The 21392-nt window shown below is 38.6% G+C and overlaps 1 protein-coding gene across 2 annotated transcripts in view; it reads left to right on the top strand.

Moving 5' to 3' along the window:
* Window positions 14307-21392, top strand: part of LOC109842819 (squamosa promoter-binding-like protein 14) — a 31855-nt gene continuing 24769 nt past the window's right edge. Inside the window, exon 1 of one of the 2 annotated variants that reach the window (XM_020411719.1) lies at window positions 14307-14840. In XM_020411719.1, the coding sequence (XP_020267308.1) occupies window positions 14446-14840 (395 nt within the window). In that variant the 5' untranslated portion in view covers window positions 14307-14445. The remainder of the gene's footprint in view (window positions 14841-21392) is intronic. The other variant, XM_020411718.1, reaches the window with a different exon arrangement.

Here is a 21392-nt window from a genome sequence, read left to right as displayed (position 1 = left end):
TGGTTTCTTGGCTGAGTTGTGAGAGGGTATAAATACCCCATTGTCTTCAACTCTCAAGCTAACTAAGAAATGTTTTAAAAGAAAAGAAAAGTTTAAGCAAGGGTTTAGGGTTTTACTGTTTGTTTTGAGTTTGGGTTTCTGTTTACAAAGGAGGAAGTTTTCACTGCAGATTGAGGGATTCATTCTCAATCCCCTTCATCCTCTTCTTGTGTTCTTAGAGAAGTTTTCTAACTCTTTTCTCTAGCAATTTCGTTATTGATTTTCATATTCTTATTATTGCTAGTTTGTTAATTGAGTTAGATTTTATTTTACTCATTGTTACACACACCCACATTGAGCTTATAGTATTTGCATACATAGTATAGTTGGGTGGTGAGAGATTATAACGTTGAGTTGTGCTACATTGTGTTCTCATCTATTGTAGAGAACAAATTTGTTGTATTTACTTTGTGAGTATTGTAAGGTTTTCGGTGAGCTAGAAACCGAGTGTGTTGTGAAGTTTTCGGTGAACTAGAAAACCGAGTGTGAGGAGTGGACGTTGATCGGTGAACGTTGAAAACCGACATTGTGAGGGTGAGTGTGAACGTTGATCGGTGAGCGTTGAAAACCGACACTGTGAGGTGTAAACGTTATTCGGGTGAGCGTAGAAAACCCGGTTGTGATAGTGGATTTCTCCCCGGGAGTGGGGAGCGGAGACGTAGGACGGAAGGTCCGAACTCCGTGATCATATTGCTTGTTTGAGTGTGCTTTGGCGTTCTTTCATATTTATGTTCATATCTTATATCGCCATTGTCATTAGCTCATTATCTATATCATCCACTATCTTGTTTAGATTGTTTACCCCTTGTGTTAGTTTACATATCCTATACATATATCATATTGTATATCTCTTTGATAGGATATATCATCTTGTGTTAGCTCATATATCCTTGCATATATCTCATAGTATATCTCATTGCTAGGATATTTACCTTTGTTCATTTTGCTTATTCTTGCACATAACTCTTGTATATCTATCTTGCAAGAATATACTTGTTAATTAATTTTAATTGGCATTTAATCGGATTAGATTAGCATAAGACCCTAATCACCACCCCCCTCTTTTTGTTCTTTCATTTTGAATAACTCAAACCTGTGCACAAGAACAAAAATTTTAGATTCTTTAACTTTATTTGTACCTTCATGAGTTACCTCGAGTGTGTGCTAAATATCATATGCGGATGTAGCCGTTGACACCCTATTGAACTCATTCTTGTCAAGTGCACAAAATAAGGCATTCATTGCTTTAGAATCCAAATGTGCATTGTTCCTTTGAGATGTAGTCCATTTCGCGAAAGGAGTGGTTAGCTTCTCATATTTCGTTTCCACGACGTTCCAAAGTTCGTAGCCAATTGATTGAAGGTAAATCTTCATTTGGCACTTCCAATAGTTGTAGTTCAATCCATCGAACATTGGTGGACGATTTGTAGAATGACCTTCTTTGAATTGTGATGTATTTATTGATGTCATCTTTCACCTTGCTCTGATACCAAATGTAGGATCTGAAATAGATACACTTGAACACTAGAGGGGGGGTGAATAGTGTTCTATTAAAATTTATGCAAAGTATATTATAAACTGTAAAAAAAAATGGCAATCTCAGAAATTCACAATCACAAACACAAGGATTTTTATATTGGTTCCACCAATCCGGTGTACATCTAGTCCCCAAGCAAATCCCGCTTGAGAGTTTTCACTATGATTTTGAATAAACTTACAAAATCAAATACAAACCTGACCAATTTGCAAGTCCCTACAAATTGCAACACCAATTGACAAACACCTTGCTAATTTGAACACCAATCTCTAAACCAAGAGATTAACCCTCTCAAACCCGAGAGAAATCCTTGTTGAAGAAAGAACACAATTGATCCTATAAGCCTTGAATGTGTATTGAAGTGCAGCAGTGGCTTAGGATTCTTTTAACCTCTGTAAATTGCCTAAATGATAAGTATTTGATGAATGTTTAGAGGTAATTTCAGAAACTTCTCTTTTTCACAAAATCTGAATATTTTTTACTTGAAAAATTGCACAAAAATCAAAGCTTATGGGTATGTAAGTCTCCGCAATTTTTCTGAACCAATAACATATTTATAGCCCTTGAAAAGACAATTTTTTGAACTTTAAAAATATTTAAAAATGGCTATAAACAGTCACAAATTCAAACTTTGAAAACTGGAAAAACTATATCTGTAGTCGACTACTATTGACATTAGTCGACTACACTGAGTTCAAACAGACTCTGTGTATTCAGAAAATTTCTCAGTAGTCGACTACAATGCTCATTAGTCGACTACACTGTATTTTGACAGAAACTGATAAATTGAAATTTGAGTTCAGTAGTCGACCATAATGATGATTAGTCGACTACACTGTAAAATAACAGAAACTTATGTTTCTGTCGAACACTTGAGTAGTCGACTATAATCTATTGTAGTCGACTATATTGTAAATTGACATAAACATGTATTTGAGTTTTATACATGAGAAGTCAACTACTATTCTAATTAGTCGACTACTAAGAGTAAAAATTCTGCTATAAAGAGTTTTTATAATCAAGTTTTAACTATAATTCTAATGGTTAACATAGGGTATTTCTATAGTTAACCAACACACTAAGCCTGTGTTAGTGTGTTCTAAAATTGTGTGTGTGCGTGTGTGTGATCAAGGCTTGTACAATTATTCTAAGTAAAGAAAATGTAAAATACATTATCTCTTTTGTTCTTTATTTTCTTCACTTCAAAATGCCTTGAAATCAACTTGCACTTGTACATATTCTGAAATTGAAATTTGCATATAAAAGTTAGTGCACACATTGTATAATTTGTTATCATCAAAACACTATCATGGAGATATGATATTCAACATAGTGGATGGGACATTGAAGGCATTTCATCTTTTGTAAGTGACATGGAGCTCCCGATCAGTTCGTTTCCTCGTTGTTCTGCAGTTCCGTTGCTTCACATAGTTCGTCGACTTACTTCAAGCGCTTGTCAACGTCAAATGAGCTTCTGTAACTCAGATAACAACGTTCATCATCTTCTCTCTATCTCAAGCCACGTGCGGGGACCTATAGGTATATTTTGATGCCTACAACCATAAGCGTAAATTGCTATTACAGACAGAGTTTTAAAATATAGCAATTGACGGTGGTAAAAAAAAGAGGAAAAAGAAGGAACCTTCTAGATCAGCTTCAGCAGACTGAAAGTGGCAATCCTTGCCTTAACGTCTGCAAGCTCCGCCGCCTACCTAGCTCGGGTCTTCTCCTCCTGTCTCTGCTGAAGCCTGACGAGAGTAGCCTTACCATCCTCCGCTTCCTGACGCAGACCCTGGAGGGCTTGCGACACTCCGGTAGCAAGGCGACAGACCCTTGCATCCTCCGCTTGCCATTTCTTCAACATCTCTTCGACTTCCAAATGACCTGATTCTTTATGCATTGGAAAGCTGACAAAGAGATCTACAACTTTCACGTTTTGAGTTTCTTCAGATTCGAATCGGATCATGGCCAAAATCGTAATTCTTCTCCAAGACACCAACACTGTCTCGGAATTCTGAGGCAGTTTGTACTATCTTTGGTATTTTGGATTTTATCTAAGATGTATTGGAAAGCTAACGAGGATATCTATAACTTTTATGTTTTGAGTTTCTTTAGATTCAAAAAGAATCATGGCTAAAATTGCTCTACAAGGTCCGAGACACATTTGGGTGTCTCAGCCAATTCGAGACACCAATGGGTGTCTCGGCTAATCCGAGACACATCTGGGTGTCTCAACTTGGCCGAAACACCTTAGAGTGTCTTGGCCAAGCCGATACACCTTTGGGTGTCTCGGGTTGGCCGAGACACCTCTGGGTGTCTCGTCGAGGTCCGGAACGTAGTCCTGCGCATTTCGTCCGTTTTTGCCATATCTTCGTCGTTCGAACTCGGAATCATGCGATTCCAGATGCATCGAAAAGCCATCGAGAAGATCTACAAGGTCCCATGATTGAATCATCTGTAGAGTGGATGGGACATGGAAGGTATTTCGTCTTTTGTAAGTGACGCGAAGCTCCCGATCGGTTCGTTTCCTCGTTGTTCTGCAGTTCCGTTGCTTCACATAGTTCGTCGACTCACTTCAAGCACTTGTCGATGTCAAATGAGCTTCTGTGACTCGGATAGCAACGTTCATCATCTTCTCTCTGTCTCAAGCTAAGTGTGGAGACCTATAGGTAATTTTTTACGCATATAACCATAAGCGTAAATCGCTATTACAGACAGAGTTTTAAAATGTAGCAAGTGACCGCGGTCCAAAAAAAAGAGGAAAAAGAAGGAACATTCTTGATCAGCTTCAGCAGACTGAAAGTGGCAATCCTCGCCTTGACGTCTGCAAGCTCCGCCACCTTCCTAGCTCGGGTCTTCTCCTCCTGCCTCTGTTGAAGCCTGACTAGAGCAGCCTCACTATCCTCCGCTTCCTGATGCAGACCTTGGAGGGCTTACGACACTCCGGTAGCAAGGCGACAGACCCTTGCATCCTCCGCTTGCCATTTCTTCAACACCTCTTCAACTTCCAAATGACCTGATTCCAAATGCATTGGAAATCTGACAAAGAGATCTATAACTTTCACGTTTTGAGTTTCTTCAGATTCGAATCTGATCATGACCAAAATCGTTATTCTTCTCTGAGACACCAACACTGTCTCGGAATTCTGAGGCAGTTTGTACTATCTTTTGTATTTTAGATTTATCTTTCTTATATAATCTCCAAATGACCTGATCTAAGATGCATTAGTAAGATAACGAGGAGATCTACAACTTTTATGTTTTAAGTTTCTTCATATTCTAATCGAATCATGGCCAAAATTACTCTACAAGGTCCAAGACACCTTTGGGTGTCTCGGCCAATCCGAGACACCAATGGGTGTCTCGGCCAATCCGAGACACCTCTAGGTGTCTCGAACTTGGCCAAGACACCTTAGAGTGTCTTGGCCAAGCCGAGACACCTCTGGGTGTCTCGCCGAGGCCCGGGACGTAGTCCTGCGCGTTTCGTCCGTTTTTGCCGTATCTTCGTTGTCCGAACTCGGAATGATGCGATTCAAGATGCGTCGGAAAGCCGTCGAGAATATCTACAAGCTTCCATGATTGAATCATCTGTAGAGTGGATGGGACATGGAAGGCATTTCATCTTTTGTAAGTGACACGAAGCACCCGATCAGTTCGTTTCCTCGTTGTTCTGCAGTTCCGTTACTTCACATAGTTCGTCGACTCACTTCAAGTGCTTGTTGACGTCAAATGAGTTTCTGTAACTCGGATAGCAATGTTCATCATCTTCTCTTTATCCCAAGCTATGTACGGGGACCTATAGGTAATTTTTGACGCCTACAACCATAAGCGTAAATCGCTATTAGAGACAGAGTTTTAAAATGTAGTAAGTGACGGTGGTACAAAAAAAAGAGGAAAAAGAAGGAACATTCTAGATCAGCTTCAGCAGACTGAAAGTGGCAATCCTCGCCTTAACGTCTGCAAGCTCCGTCGCCTGCCTAGCTCGGGTCTTCCCCTCCTGTCTCTGCTAAAGCCTGACGAGAGCAGCCTCACCATCCTCCGCTTCCTGATGCAGACCTTGGAGGGCTTGCGACACTCTGGTAGCAAGGCGATAGACCCTTGCATCCTCCGCTTGCCATTTCTTCAACACCACTTCGACTTCCAAATGACCTGATTCCAGATGCATTGGAAAGCTGACAAAGAGATCTTCAACTTTCACGTTTTGAGTTTCTTCAGATTCGAATCGGATCATGGCTAAAATCGTCATTCTTCTCCAAGACATCAACACTGTCTCGGAATTCTGAGGCAGTTTGTACTATCTTTGGTATTTTAGCTTTATCTTTCGTATATGATCTCCAAATAACCTGATCCAAGATTCAGTCAGTTGTTATTTAGCAGTGTTTTTCACCCCCAGATAGATGGTCAGACCGAGAGGGTGAATCAGATCTTGGAGGACATGCTGAGAGCGTGCATTATGGATTTTCAGGGTAGCTGGGAGGATCACATCCCACTAATTGAATTTGCATATAATAATAGTTATCAAGCTACCATCGGGATGGCACCGTATGAAGCTTTGTATGGGAGACCTTGCAGATCACCCATATGTTGGGCAGAACCCGATGATAGTTTATTGATTGGTCCGGAGCTAGTTAGACAGACCACAAAGAAGGTGGCATTGATTCGAGAGTGCATTCTTACAGCACAGAGTTGGCAGAAGAGCTATGCAGATCAGCTGAGACGACCTTTAGAGTTTTAGGTCGGAGAATTAGTTATGTTGAAGGTATCACCGATGAAGGGCGTTCAGTGTTTCGGTAGACGGGGGAAGCTTGCCTCGAGATATGTTGGTCCTTTCAGTATCATCGAGCGCATTGGAGCTGTTTCTTATAAGTTAAACCTGCCAGCATCGATGTCGAGTGTACACGATGTTTTTTATATTTTGATGCTTAAGAAGCATCTGCGAGATGATGAGCAGCAGAGAGTGATTGATTCACCTGAGATTGAGATTCAGGATGACTTGACTACCGTAGAGATTTCGGTATGCATACTTGATAGAGAGAATAAAAAGTTTAGGAATAAAGTCATTCCATTAGTGAAAGTTCAGTGGAACCGGCAAGGAGCCAAAGAGATTTCTTGGGAGCGCGAGGAGGATGTTCGTCGCGACTACCCGCACCTGTTTGGACAGGTATGATGTTGATGCTTTGATAGTTGTCATTATCTATGTTGTTTAGTCATATTTATATTTATCTTTAACACTAGAATGAAGATATTGTCACCTGATCCTTAATCATTTGAAACATATGGTATATACATGAGGGTTTCCTTGTTTGGATTATTTCACTCGACGTGCCAATTTCGTTTAGTTAGGGATTTAGTTGAGAATGTTTGCATTCTAAGTTGTTAACCTTAAATATCATTGTGCTAATTCTATGAGATATGTGTAGAAGGTTTTCATTGTATGAAATACACCTTCTTAATGTGTTTTCCCAGTTATTAAGCTTTGTGATGCGACTGCGGAATTTCGAGGATGAAATCCTCTTAAGGGGGGGTGAATGTAAAACCCCGTTAATTTATGAATAATAAAGTTTATGTATGATAAATTATGATATGTGGATATTTAGTATGATAAATATCATTAAATGGTATAATACCATGTGTTTTGAGTATGAACGAGTTCATACATGAGAGATAGAAGTGTTGAAACATGCACATATGGCCAACTCATGAGAATCTGGGAAATCCCAGTCCGGTCGACCGCTGTGGTCGATCGCAGCCCGGTCCCATATTCGTTTTCCCTGATATATATATATATATGAGTTTTTTACGTTTTTCTCAATTTTCCTAAGAACCATAATAGCCACCAAAACCCCCAAACCCTAGTTTGTTTTCTTGGAGAAGATTGGGGCTTTCGAGCGGGATTTTTCTCGGTTTTTGGCTTTTGGAGTGGAGATCTCTTTCAACCTTGCTTCTAAAAAGTTTTTCGGCAACCTCAAGAGAGTATCATCTCTGCTAATCCCCCTCCCAGTTTTCAAAACATTTTTAAAGAGATTTAAACATATTTTGTAGAGCCTAAACGACTAGATTATGAATAAAAGACAACTCGTTTGTATTATATGTATAAATATTAGGTCTTTTCATACTAAAAAGGTTGAGAACGAATTTTACAGATGTATTTAAGATCTGAAGATGATTTTAAAACGTGGTTAATCTAAAGAAAGAAGTTTGATTCATCGTTTTGAGCTTTTATGCATGTTTTAGGGTTTTGAATATAAATATAATGCATAAAATCATGGTTATATATGTTGATTTTGTTTCCAGATATTTCTATCTGCTGTAATATGTTTGTATGCAAGATTTATGAAGTTTTTACCATATTTAAATCACAAAAACACGACGTGAACACGACACATATTAAAAATCTGAGAAGCTGAAAATCTGGGTCACGGTCGACCGCCACGATCGACCTCGTGTGTCCACGGTAAACCACTGCGGTCGACCGTGTGTAGGACAGAGACTTGGGTAGTCTCTGGAGCCTGTCGCGATCGACCGCCACGGTCGACTGCCAGTCTGATGATGGTCATGCATGTTTCATTTGGATTTTTATTTGGTTTTCGAGCGATTCTCTCGACTTTGTGCTGATAGACTACAATGTTAAGAGTTGTTGAACTGTGTGTGTATGTATATGTATATGTATATGTATATGTATGTGTAGTGAACTTTAGATGTGGACACGCACACCGAGATTTGTGCATGTATGCTTAGATTATGTTAGATTGACACACTTTTGACACAAGTTAAACTGATAAACACATATGAATAGTGTTGTTATATATGTACCCGAAAATAGGGAGATGAAACCTATTTACCGCAGAACGATTGAGTAAGAGTATTACAATAGTATCGTTATTACATGTATCCGGAATAGGGAGATGATAAACCCTATTGCCGCAGAGCGATTGAGTAAGAACACTACAAGAGTATTGCTATAGCACAAGATGATGTACACATAGGTATTTGATCAGTTGTAAGTTTTACTTCCATGATAAATTACCCGCGAGTAGGGTATTTCTTTGGAGATTTTGGCACACCCGTTATGGACGGAAGTTATATTCGTTTTGGTTTGGTTGACATCCTCTTATATTAGAGCAGGTTACTCGGATGTAATTCGAGATGATGTATTTATTTGACATCCTCTTATATTAGAGCAGGTTACTCGGATGTAATTCGAGATGATGTATTTATTCTTTATGTTGGAGATTTGAGTATGTTTTCTTGACTAATTCGAGATGATGTATTTATTCTTTATGTTGGAGATTTGAGTATGTTTTCTTGACTATTTGTTTTTCATACAGAGCTATATGAATAATTTGATATATGTAAGTACTGACTCTATTTTCTTATATACTCCTACCCCTTCCCTTGGGGAGAGGTAGTGATGATCTCGCTAGCGCTTTGAAGCGCGTTGTTTACCCTCTTTCAGGCAGCGAGTCTGACGCACGAAGAGTCGCAGATTGATGGGACTTCTTAGTTGTCTATTTAGTTACTTATTATACCTTGTAGTTATTGTAGAACTCCACATGTAGTTGATTATTTTCAGATTCTAGATTTGTATTTTAGTTTAGAGTTGACGGCTTTTGTGAGACTTTGTTTATTTGACTCATTGTATTTGAGATCCAGTTTATACTTAGAGATATTTCTATTCTATTTCAGTTGGGCTCATATTTGATATTTCTTATGCTTCTTCTGTGTATATCCAGTGTTGCCTATTTCTATTTTTGCCTGTCTGTACCCTCACCTATTTATTGTTTCTACTAGAGAGATAGTGATTGTGATAGTGAAACATGTCCTAGCATGATGGTCGGTGCTTGGTAGGTTTGACAATCTGGGTTTCACCTGGGACTGCGGCCGTGTGTGAACTTTGAGGCGTCACATCTTGACTTTGGCTTAGGGCTCGGTCTGCGCGTTCCGTCCGTTTTCTCCGTATTTTCATCATCCGAACTCAGAATCGCGTGATCCAGAATGCGTCGGAAAGCAGACGAGGAGATCTAAAAGCTCCCATGATTGAATCATATATGGAGTAAATAGGACACGAGGGGCGCTTCATCTTTCGTAAGCAACGTGCAGCTCCTGGTTCATTCGTGTTTCCGTTATTCTGAAATTTCGTTACTTCGCATGGTCCGTCGACTCACATCATGCATTTGTCATCGTCAAATGAGCTTTTGTGACTCGAATAGCAACGTTCATTGTCTTTTCTCTGTCTCGAGTAGCGTGCGGGGACCTATAGGTAATTTTTTGACGCCTACAAATACCCCCTCCAAAGTGTTTCAGTCTCGTTTTTTTATAGATGAGCCTGAAATACTTTGGATATGATCGGTCCAACCTTCAATCGATGTAAAAGGACCTGTAGTTAGCTTTAATTCTTGACTCCTTTGATTTTCAGTCTATTCGATATTTTGATGAATAGCTGAAGTTCTCCCGGCGCTACGTTTATCATCTGGCCGTCATCGAAGTCTTGAATCAAAACTGGTGAGTTAATTTTGGCTCGTATCATCGAGTTGACTTTGAACTGATTATCTCCATCATAATATATTAACTTGCGTTGACTTTCATCGCAATGCATTGAATGGCGTTGACCTAGAGTTACGCATTGACCGGCGTTGACCTAGGGTTTCAGATCGCTCGATGTTGGCTTTTTATTGCAACGCGTTGATTGGCGTTGACCTAGAGTTACGCGTTGACCGGCGTTAACCTAGGGTTTTGGATCGCCCAGCGTTGACTTTTTAATACAACACGTTGACTGGCGTTGACTTTCATCGCAACGCGTAGTAGTCTCAAGTGTTGAGGTTGCAAGACCAACTATTAAAGCTGATTTATCTGCAGGTGTGTATCTTATCCTAAAGTTGTTGGATGATCAAATCACGAGACCAACTAATGAAGCTGGTGCGTCAATGACTCTCATATGTATAGGATTTTTGGCAAACCCTCAGCCATCAACGGGTTTGATGAGCCTTTACCGACTACCGTTTGAGTCGGGCTAGCATGCAGATTGTTTAAGTCCGTTCCGCATGTAACGTTATGCTAAAAGAGTTAACTCTCTTAGTGCTACGATATTAAATACGTAGACTTCGTCAATAGACTACCCAACCACATGTATCAGATGCAGATTTAGGATTTTTGGCAAATCCCCAGCTATTAACGGATTTGATGTGCCTTTACCGATTACCGTTTGAATCGGGCTTGCATACGGATTGTTTAAGTCCGTTCCGCGTATGACGTTATGATAAAAGAGTTAACTCTTTTAGTGCTACGATATTAAATACGTAGACTTCGTCTTTCTTACGGGAATAGACTACCCGACAATGCGTGTTAGGCGTTGACTTATCCCTTCTTAGGATTCAGGATAAAAGTCTCCATACTTGTATTCTGGTGTCTTCTTCAATCGGTGAAAGACTAAACCAGCAACATGTGTTAGGCGTTGACTAATGCCTACTCAGGATTCAGGATAAAATTCCCCACGTGTGTGAGACATGGATTTTGACGTTATGAATAACCACCTGCCACAATGTTGAGTATGTGGGCTTTCGTCTTTTTTACGATCAAAGACTAACCGGCAACGCATGTTAGGCGTTGACTTATCCCTTCTTAGGATTCGGGATAAAATTCCCCATACGTGTAAGGCACGGACTATGTTGTTATTAATAACAACCTACCACAATGTTGAATATGTAGGCTTTTGTCCTTTTTACGGTCAAGAACTAACCGGCAACGCGTGTTAGGCGCTGACTTATCCCTACTTAGGCTTCGGGATAAAAGTCCCAAGACTTGGATTCTGGTGTCTTTTTTAATCGGTGAAATACTAAACCGGCAATGCGTGTTAGGCGTCGACTTATCCCCTTCTTAGGATTCGTGATAAAATTCCCCGTGCGTGTGAGACATGGATTATGGTGTTATGAATAATAACCTGTCATAATGTTGAATATGTGGGTTTTTGTTCTTTTTATGGTCAAGAACTAACCGACAACGCGTGTTAGACGCTGACTTATCCCTACTTAGACTTCGTGATAAAAGTCCCCAGACTTGGATTTTGGTGTCTTTTCAATCTGTGAAAGACTAAACCGGCAACACGTGTTAGGTGATATATCCCCTTCTTAGGATTCGGGATAAAATTCCCTGTACGTGTGAGACACGGATTATGGTGTTATGAATAACAACCTGCCACAATATTGAATATGTGAGCTTTTGTTCTTTTTACGGTTAAGAACTAACCGGCAACACGTGTTAGGCGCTGACTTATCCCTACTTAGACTTCGGGATAAAAGTCCCCAGACTTGGAATATGGTGGCATTTTTAATCGGTGAAAGACTAAACCGGTAACGCGTGTTAGGCATTGACTTATCCTTACTTAGGATTCGGGATAAAATTCCCCGTACGTGTGAAGCACGGATTTTGGAGTTGAAGAATGGTGTCTTCTCTTGGGGCAAAGACGAACCCAAAATAAGAGAAGAAGAATTTTATATTCTATCTCCCAAAACTGAAGAGGAAGAATTTTATATTCTATCTCTAGTTGTAAAGGAGACTCGAAGTGGGATCTCCACCTCGAGAATCTGAAGAGTGAAACTAAGAGTGAGATCTCTACTCCGAGAATCAAAAAGATTCGGATAATCTTAACTGTCAGAAGTTCTGATTACTAAACTAAAGGTAAATTGTGGTTTTGGCCCTAACTGTAGGAATGTTTGACCAAGCAGGAGTTTAAGGTGACCCTAACTGTAGGAAGGTTCGATCATTTGATTTGAAAGTGGTCTTGTCGCTTATGGAAGGAATCGAGAGGAGATTTTGGTTGTGGCCCTAACTGTAGGAAGGTTTGCCCAAATGGGGGTTTGAGACGATCCTAACTGTAGGAAGGTTTGATCACTCGATTTGAAAGTGGACTTCTAGTTTATGGAAAGAATCGAGAGGAGATTTTGATTGTGGTCCTAACTGTAGGAAGGTTTGACTAAATGAACAGTGGGAGTGGGAGTACAAATCACAGTGAGAGTGTTGACTTGTATCGCTTACTCAGTGGTGGTTCTTGGTGTTAAGTGATAAGAACTTAGAGGGTCCATCAGTAAAAGTAAGATTAGTGAGTTCTTGCATGTATACCCTTCAAATCGTCATATTTACAAATATCAAGATTTTTTTTGGGGGGGTGGGGGGAAAGTTTGCAAATATGATAGATTGTGGTGTATACATGCGAAGGACCCATGTTATACCTGGTTAGTATGCACATGTTATTCGCTTCCAATGTCAAAGTTTTTCCAGTTCTTGGCACAGAGAAATTACCGGATAAAAACCTAGGCAGCTGAAGTATCCACATCATTAGTCTGCATTTCTATTTCCCGCATAATTATCCTGTATTACTGAGAAAGACACGGATATATATAAATCGATCGAGCGCAACAGTACTGTGAATGTCCTCATTTACTTTACACGTAGGGGCTGTTTGTTTGCCTAAAAAAAGGGAAATCAAAGAATAGGAAACCATTTCTTAGAAATTTTATTTTGAGGTTGTTTGGTTGGAAAAAAAGGGAAATTAAAGAATAAGAGATTGGATGAGATGAGTTGTCGTCATATTATTGGATGATGTGAGTGATTTTTTAAGAAAACTTGTTTTGAGGTTGTTTGATTGGCTAAAAAAAAGGAAATGTATTATGAGAAACCTATTTCCTATAATAGGTTCTTTTCTTGTGTTTGGTTCATTCTTAAAAATAAGAAAATAGATAAGATGAGATGAGTTGTTATTATATTATTGGATGATGTGACCCACACTTAAGGAAATCATTTCCTTATTTTTTTTGGAGGAAATGGGTAGAGATGAAAGTTTAAGGAGATGAGATGAGTTGTCACCATGTTATTGGATGATGTGATTGATTTTTAAATATGAGATGAGATGAGATGAGATGAGTTGGATGATGTGATGATAAAAATAATATTTTATTAGATGTTGGAGGATAAAAGTAATATTTTATTGGATGAGTTGGATGATAAAATAATATTTTATTAAATGAGTTGGATGATAAAATAATATTTTATTGAATGTTATGGTAAGTTTTAGGAATAGAAATGGTTGAGAATAGGAAATGAGATATTTCCATGCTCTCATTTCCTATTCTTGGTTTTTAGGAAACCAACCAAACAGCCCAGTATAGTATTCCTTCTTGTCACATCTACTAATTTAAAAAACAGAAAAAATTCTTAGTCAAATAGTCGACCCATCTTTGGTGCGTCCTAGATTCCATTGGCAAAGCGAGGAAAGAATGAAAGAAGTTCAAAGAGATCAAAAGTGTACTTACAATCTCTATTACTTGTTAAAGTACTCAAAAATCCTTAGAAAATTCCTCAACATTGGGAAAAAGGCATATCTAAATCTCCATTTAAAGCAAAAGGACCACCCCTATGAGGCCAATTAGCCTAATTAATGCACCAAGTAAGGAGAAAACAATGAAACAAGAGCGACCACAACGCTGGTGCCGTCCTCACCTGTATCTACAATAAAAACAGTAACCTAAAAGGGTCAAAAAAAAAAAGAACAAAGAAAAAAAAAGAGGATGTGAATGCTGTACGGCACATTACCATGCCTATGTCACTGTATAAATGTTTGCATTGCTGACAAGTTGTCGCAGTGGTGTAATAAGCCCAATATAAATATGGCCCAGCTGCTGTCAGTTGTCAGCTTTCCATTCCCCAGAAAACCCCTCTCTTTCTTTCTTTTCCCCCAACAGCCTTCACTGTTGATGATAGCCTATCTATCTCTATAAACAAAACCAACCCCAAAGCTTTTTAGCTCCCTTCCCCATTTTCTTGTTTCCTTTTTTTCCTCAATGGTTGTGAAGTGAAAAAGAAAGGGGGGCTAGAAAATGGAGATGGGTTCAGGTTCTTCTGGGGCCAGTGACTCCCTCAATGGTCTCAAATTTGGGAAGAAGATTTATTTTGAGGATGTGGGTAATGGAGGAAACACTAGTGGGAGCTCTTCTAAGGGTTTGAATGTGTCAATGGCAGCGCCAGCGCCAGCTCATCCTCCTCCTCCTCCTCCTCCTTCACAGAAGAAGGGGAAGGGGGTGAGCTCAGCAGGGCAGCAGCAGAGCAATCAGCAGCAGCAGCAGCCACCAAGATGCCAGGTTGAAGGGTGCCTGGTCGATCTCACTGGGGCTAAAGCTTATTATTGCAGGCACAAAGTCTGTGGGATGCACTCTAAGTCGCCCAAAGTCGTGGTTGCTGGAATTGAGCAGAGGTTCTGCCAGCAATGCAGCAGGTTGGGCTCCTCCCCTTTACCCACTATTATTATTATTATTATTATGTTTTTGGGAGGTTTCCCTAATCTTTTCTCCTTCCATTTTCATTTTATTAGTGATTATTTAGTTCTTGATTACGGCTTGGGTTTATTTGGAGATGGTTTCGCTTCTCTATTTTTGAGTTGGGTGAAACTTTATTGTGGGTAGGGAAGTATCCTCTTATTTGATCTGTTGGATGCTATGACTGAGATTGTGTTTGATTGTTGTTGATTGATAGAACTTTTTTTTTTCAAGTTGTTGGGGCTTTAGGTGGATGAGTTGTTGCTTTTAGGTAGGGCGTTTTAATGGTATTTTTCTTATTTAAAGACATGCCTTTTTTAGGGGACACTTTCGGCAAGTGGGATTGTCTATTGATGTTGGTATATTTATTTATTTATTTATATTTCTAATTTTTATATTGAGGACCTACCATTTTTCTATTAGTTATTATTGCTCATCTGTTTGTTCTTTTTTTCCCCCTTTCTTTTTCCGGTTTAGATTATGTTTATAGTTTATTGGTTCCAGAATTCAAAGACGCTTTTCTATTGTTTTACTTGGGTTTTTGACGAATAATATCTCCTGAGAAGCGGGGGAAAACAAATCAATCACATTTGGCTAGTTATTTTCACCTATTTTAATAGGGGCTTTTCTACTGGAAATTTGTTTCTTATGGATATTTATTCAGGAATAGAATTTTTGTATTTACTTGTTCTGGTATATGGTGCTCAAGTTTTCCATTTTAGGAATCGTGGCTTTCACTTGGCCTCCCACGGCACTTGAGTGTTGAGCTGAAAGTGGAATGTTTTGAACGGGACTGTCTTTTGTTGTCATGTTTATTTCAACTTGTAGAATCTATTTTATCCAAACAACTGATAGGATATATATCCCCAAAATTGTTGGGTTTTTCGGGTAAATTTCACCAAAATATACGCTTGAAATTTGCGGTCTTGCTTACGAATTCCCCTGGAATTTTTTTCCATCAAAATCCCTGTGAACTTTGGAGTATCTTACAAACATCTCTGAGCTTTAAAATTTTTCGAATAGACCCTCTTATGCTATTTAGCGCCCCACTGGCTGTTATTTCGATTGCGAAGGTAATGCCACATCAACGAAGCCTTTTATCTCAAATTTTTGGGTCCGGTTACATGAATTCTAATGTTTCACTTGGTTCTGTTTTGTTTCATCTCCACTGTTAAATTAATACTTTATTGTATCTTTCTTAATAGCTTCTAAACCAAGCCCTTTTAGGAACCTCTAGACCTTTTTGTCCCCTTCACTTCTTATCCTATCCTCAATAGGAGCAACCTCTCATCGCCTTTTAATGCACTCATTTCTTATTCTATTTTTTAGTGTATACCCCTAAGACCATTGCATCATGATTATTTGTGCTAAACTCAGTGCATGAGTTGTTTTTATCTTGACCAACATTTTAATCCATAAAGCATTGTAAAAAAAAAGTGTTCGTTAATCCGTTAACATTTTTTTTTTGGTGGGGGTGGGGGGTGTCTGATGGGAAATTTTGAAAGTTTAGGGAAGTTTCTTGAATTTCCTTCACTATATATAGTTGAAACTTTTTCATCTGCGTTAGTATTTAATTTACTACTATTTTCCCGATTATCTATCATATATGTAGCTTTACCTCTCAAACGTTAGTGTTGCTGATATGTTTATACATTCTTTGGATTGAAGTTAAATACCCCTCATATATACAAGGGCTGATCCACAATTTTTGGAAAATGGTGTTACTACATAGTTGCCAATTAAAAAAATGTTATTATTGCTCGCGACGAGTTTTTATATTTTGAAAGAAACTACATAATCACATCATTAGTAAAACTAAGTTTGAGTGTTTCTCAGATGACCCCCCTCCCCCCCAACATTTAAACTACACAAAACCCTCCTTAAGTTTTAGGGTTATTAGAATCCTCTTGAACTTTCAAACATGTTTCATAAGAAACCTTAAATGGCATTAACCACAATTTTCATGCGGGTCGATAAAATTACGCATGGAGATATTTTTGCTACTGAAATTGTGTTCAAACTTTTAGGAATTTATCTTAAAAAACATCAAAAGTTTAGAGAGGTTTCTTAGGAATCATGAAAGTTGGTGGGGGTGGGGTGGGGTGGGATTCGACATTTTAGAAGCTAAAAGGGAGTTATTTGACAAATCACCAAACTTCAGAGGCCTCTTCTCCTTCACTAAAATAGGGGTCTCGTGACCCTACTTTGGTGATTGTTGAGTCACATCTTCATATATAGAGTGAGTTTTCAACAAAGATTATTGTACTCTTACTCTACCCCTTTACCTAGCTACCCCCTATTGGTGAGGCCTTGTGTCTCTGGTGATCTCCAACCTCTCTCTCTCTTCTCTCTCTCTATATATATAGTATATATATACTATATATATTATAATTCGTATATATATAATATATAATATATAACTACTATATATATATATATATATATATATATATATATAATATATATATATATAATATCCTCCCTTTCCCTCTGTTGGGGTTGAACATACAACCCTTGTCCTTCCGAATCTTGTGTCGAAAGTAGACAAGCAGGAAATCACAGCAAATAAAAAAAACATGCAGGAAAGAATAATCAAACCAGAGAACACCATATTTAACGAGGTTCGACAAACATGCCTATGTCCTCGAGAGCCACACAAAAAAACTTTGATTAATTGAAGAAGATTACAATGCTCACAATAGGTCTCTCTCTCTAAGATCTTTGATCTCAAAGTGCCGTCAAAACCCTCCTTTTTCGTATTACACAAACCTAAAACATATCAAGATATATAGCATCCCAGCCCAAAATAGATTCCCAAACGAACCAGGATTCTGGAAATCCCGACGTCGATCGACCGGCCAGAACATCTTTTTCTTACAGGGTTCTCGTGCACCTTTTCGGTCGACCGGGGAAAGCTTATCGGTCGACCGGGGCAAGCTTTTTGGTCGACCGACCCGAAACTTCTGTAATGTTTTTTGACTTTGCATCGGTCGATCGATGAGCTTGTGTCGGTCGACCGAACAGAGCGAACTTCCTGGGCTGTTTCTACAGGCTTCTCGGTTGACCGAACCACTTTCGTCGGTCGATCGAAGATGGGTTTTTCAGTTTCTTTGATTATTTCTTCGTCAGGTTTCGGTCTTCACACTTTCAAAACCAACAATCTCCCACTTGGAGACGAGAGCTCTCGCGAACTCACGCCTTTTTCGCAAGCATCTTCTCTTACTCAGAAAAATTTATTCTTCAATCATTATCAACCCGGCGATCCCGCCTATCCTCATAGTGTGGCTCCGCTTTCATCTCCTATGCGTGAAGGCCAATTAAAGTTGCGTACAACTTTAGTTTGTCGATAGTCACTGTTTTTGTCAACATATCCGCAGAATTTTGGCTCTCCAAAATCTTCTCCAATCGTAACTTGCCGTCCTCAATCTGCGAGTGTATGAAGTTGTAATATACGTCGATGTGCTTTGTTCTGGCATAATATACTGGATTCTTGACAATGTGTATAGCACTCTGGCTATCACAATAAAGAGCGTCGTTCCCCTGCTTCAAACCTAATTCTTCTAGGCACCCAGTCAACCAAATCATCTCCTTCCTGGCTTCAGTCACTGTGACATACTCTGTCTCAGTCGTGGACAACGTTACTATCTTCTGCAAATGTGAGACCCAGTTCACTGCTGTCGACACTAAGGTATAAACATACCCTGTGGTACTTCGCCTTGTATCATGATCACCGGGGAAATCTGCATCCACATGTCCCTGCAGTACTAATTTTTTCCTCCTGAAACACAATTACATATCCGTAATCCCTCTCAAATAACGCAATATCTACTTCACGGCCTCCCAATGTTGCTTCTCTGGATTGCTTACAAATCTGCTCACAACACTCACTACATGGGTGATATCCATCTTCGTGCAAATCATCGTGTACATAAGGCTACCAATGGTTGATGAGTATGACACCCTGCTCATGTGCTCCTTTTCTGCATTTGTCTTGGGTGATTGCTCCCCAGATAATTTGAATTGACTTTCAAGGAGCGTGCCGACGGGCTTATCATTCTCCATGTTGAATATCTGAAGTACCCTCTGTTGGACCCTAGAGGGGGGTGATTAGGGTCTTATGCTAATCTAATCCGATTAAATGCCAATTAAAAATAATTAACAACTATATTCTTGCAAGATAGATATACAAAGAGTTATGTGCAAGAATATGCAATATAAACAATGAGATATATCCTATATGATGAATTATATATATATATGCAAGGATATATAAACTAACACAAGGGATAAACCATCTAAACAAGATAGTGGATAAAGTGAATGAGCAATGCACAATTGGCGATATAAAATAAATACAAAAACAACTACGCCAAAGACAAACTCAAACAAGCGATATGATCACGGAGTTCGGACCTTCCGTCCTACGTCTCCGCTCCCCACTCCCGGGGAGAAATCCACTAACACAATCCGGTTTGGAAGCCGGAACTTCTTCTACACACTCGGTTTTCTAGCTAACCGAAAACTCTACAACTCACACTCTTGCAATCACACTCTACACCCACTAAGTGTTGGACCTAGCCGTGTCTCCCTCAAGTGCTCGGTTACAACCTCTCCCTAGGCATGTCAACCGACGCCACTCCTCTTGGGACGATCCCCGACTCTCACCACACACTTCTCACTCGGTGTACACGTGTATTACAAAGTGATTCTCACAATAAGCACAATATAACAAATGATTGTTCTCTCTAACAAGATGAGAACTCAATTAAGCTCACTCTCAATGTCACAAACCCACAACCCTAAATTATACTATGAATGTAAATACAATAAGCTCAATAGGTTGTGTGTGAACAAAGAGATATAAATCAAAACTAAACTCAATGTAGTTCTAGCTTAATAACAATGATAATCAAATATATAAAAAAGCTAGAAATAGAGTTTAGAAAACTTCTCAATATATCAAGAGTTGGAGGGAGAATAGTTGAATGCCCAAACACCAATAGATGATCTCCTCAAGCTCTTGTAGAATTGAATCACAAAAACAAACTCTCAATTTGCTTAAAAGCTTTTTAAACACACTTAAACCAAACTAAAACCCTTGTTAAAAACTTTATTAAACTTGATTAAAAACCCTCTTGGTTAGTTTAAGAGTTGAAGGCAATGGGGTACTTATACCCTCTCTCAACTCAGCCAAAAACCTGAGCAAAAGACAAAACACAACCCCAAGGCAACGGTCAAAAAACTAGCCGTTGCAAACTGAAGGAACACTCGTCGGTCGACCGAAAAATTCGTCGGTCGACCGAAAATTTTCATCGGTCGACCGGACCGGTCGACCGACAGTTGAATATAATTTTCCAATTTATGAAAACTCATCTATTTTGTAAAACATGCACGAACATGCACGAATGAAAATTATGATTTTGTAAAAACATTAAACATAACAAATCAATTCCAAACTTGATGAAACTTTGAGAAATGTTTGTAAACATGAAAACAAACATGTTAGAAAAAGAATTTCTCAATTTGCATTTATAATTTGTGAAAAACACTGTATTCTGCAAAAGCACTAAAAGACGTATATATGAAAAAACATGTGATTGTTATTTTTGACTCAAAACAAGTTTTGAAAACTTATGGAATATTTATATGGACATAATAAAAGTAAACATGAAACAAAATAGTATTTTCCAATTCTATTCATTTGTTTCATAGTAAAACTTGAAAACTATCAAACCAAAACATATATGTATATATATAATTATATATATATACAAAAACCAAAACGTGTATGTGTGTATATGATTGAGCTTAAAGTACTAACACACATAATATAAATTCCTAAACTAAATTACCCAAGTAATGATCTTGATCTTCAATAAGCTTGACTTGGTAATCTCGCGGATGAAGCTTGAACTTGATCTTTAACTTTGAATTGCATTGCTTCAACCCGACATTCCACCCACCAACCTCCTTTGGATATGATCGTTGAAGCTCTATTCCATCCAACCTCCGACTACGTTGTTTGTCTACAATAAATACGAAAACACAAATACTAGACAAACAACATTAGTTGTAAATTGTTTGTTAAACATCATCAAAACAAGAAGGCCAACAATCTCCCCCTTTTTGATGATGACAAACAATTTACAAAAAAGAATATATGCATGAAGGAAGTGAACATATATAAGATAATACACATGCATATAAACAAGGAATTTGTATACTCACAATATTTCTCCCCTTTTGACAACATCAAAAAGGGACAAAAGAATAAGAGAGCGAAAGCTCCCCCTATCAATAATTACGGGTGAGTATCAAACATACAAAGATATAGGGATTGCTCCCCCTATCAAAAAGCCATATAGAATATATGCAATGAAGATCATGGCAAAACATATGTGAGCAAGCATACATGAATATGTTAAAAATTTACTCACATACATGAAGATAATGAGAACACACATAAATATGTCAATATGAAATTAGTGTCTCATTAACACAAAAAAATATAA

This window comes from Asparagus officinalis, chromosome 5 (genome assembly GCF_001876935.1).
Source record: "Asparagus officinalis chromosome 5, Aspof.V1, whole genome shotgun sequence".
Taxonomy (NCBI): domain Eukaryota; kingdom Viridiplantae; phylum Streptophyta; class Magnoliopsida; order Asparagales; family Asparagaceae; genus Asparagus; species Asparagus officinalis.
Note: the sequence above shows the minus strand (reverse complement) of the source record. Positions and strands in the feature narration are given on the sequence as shown.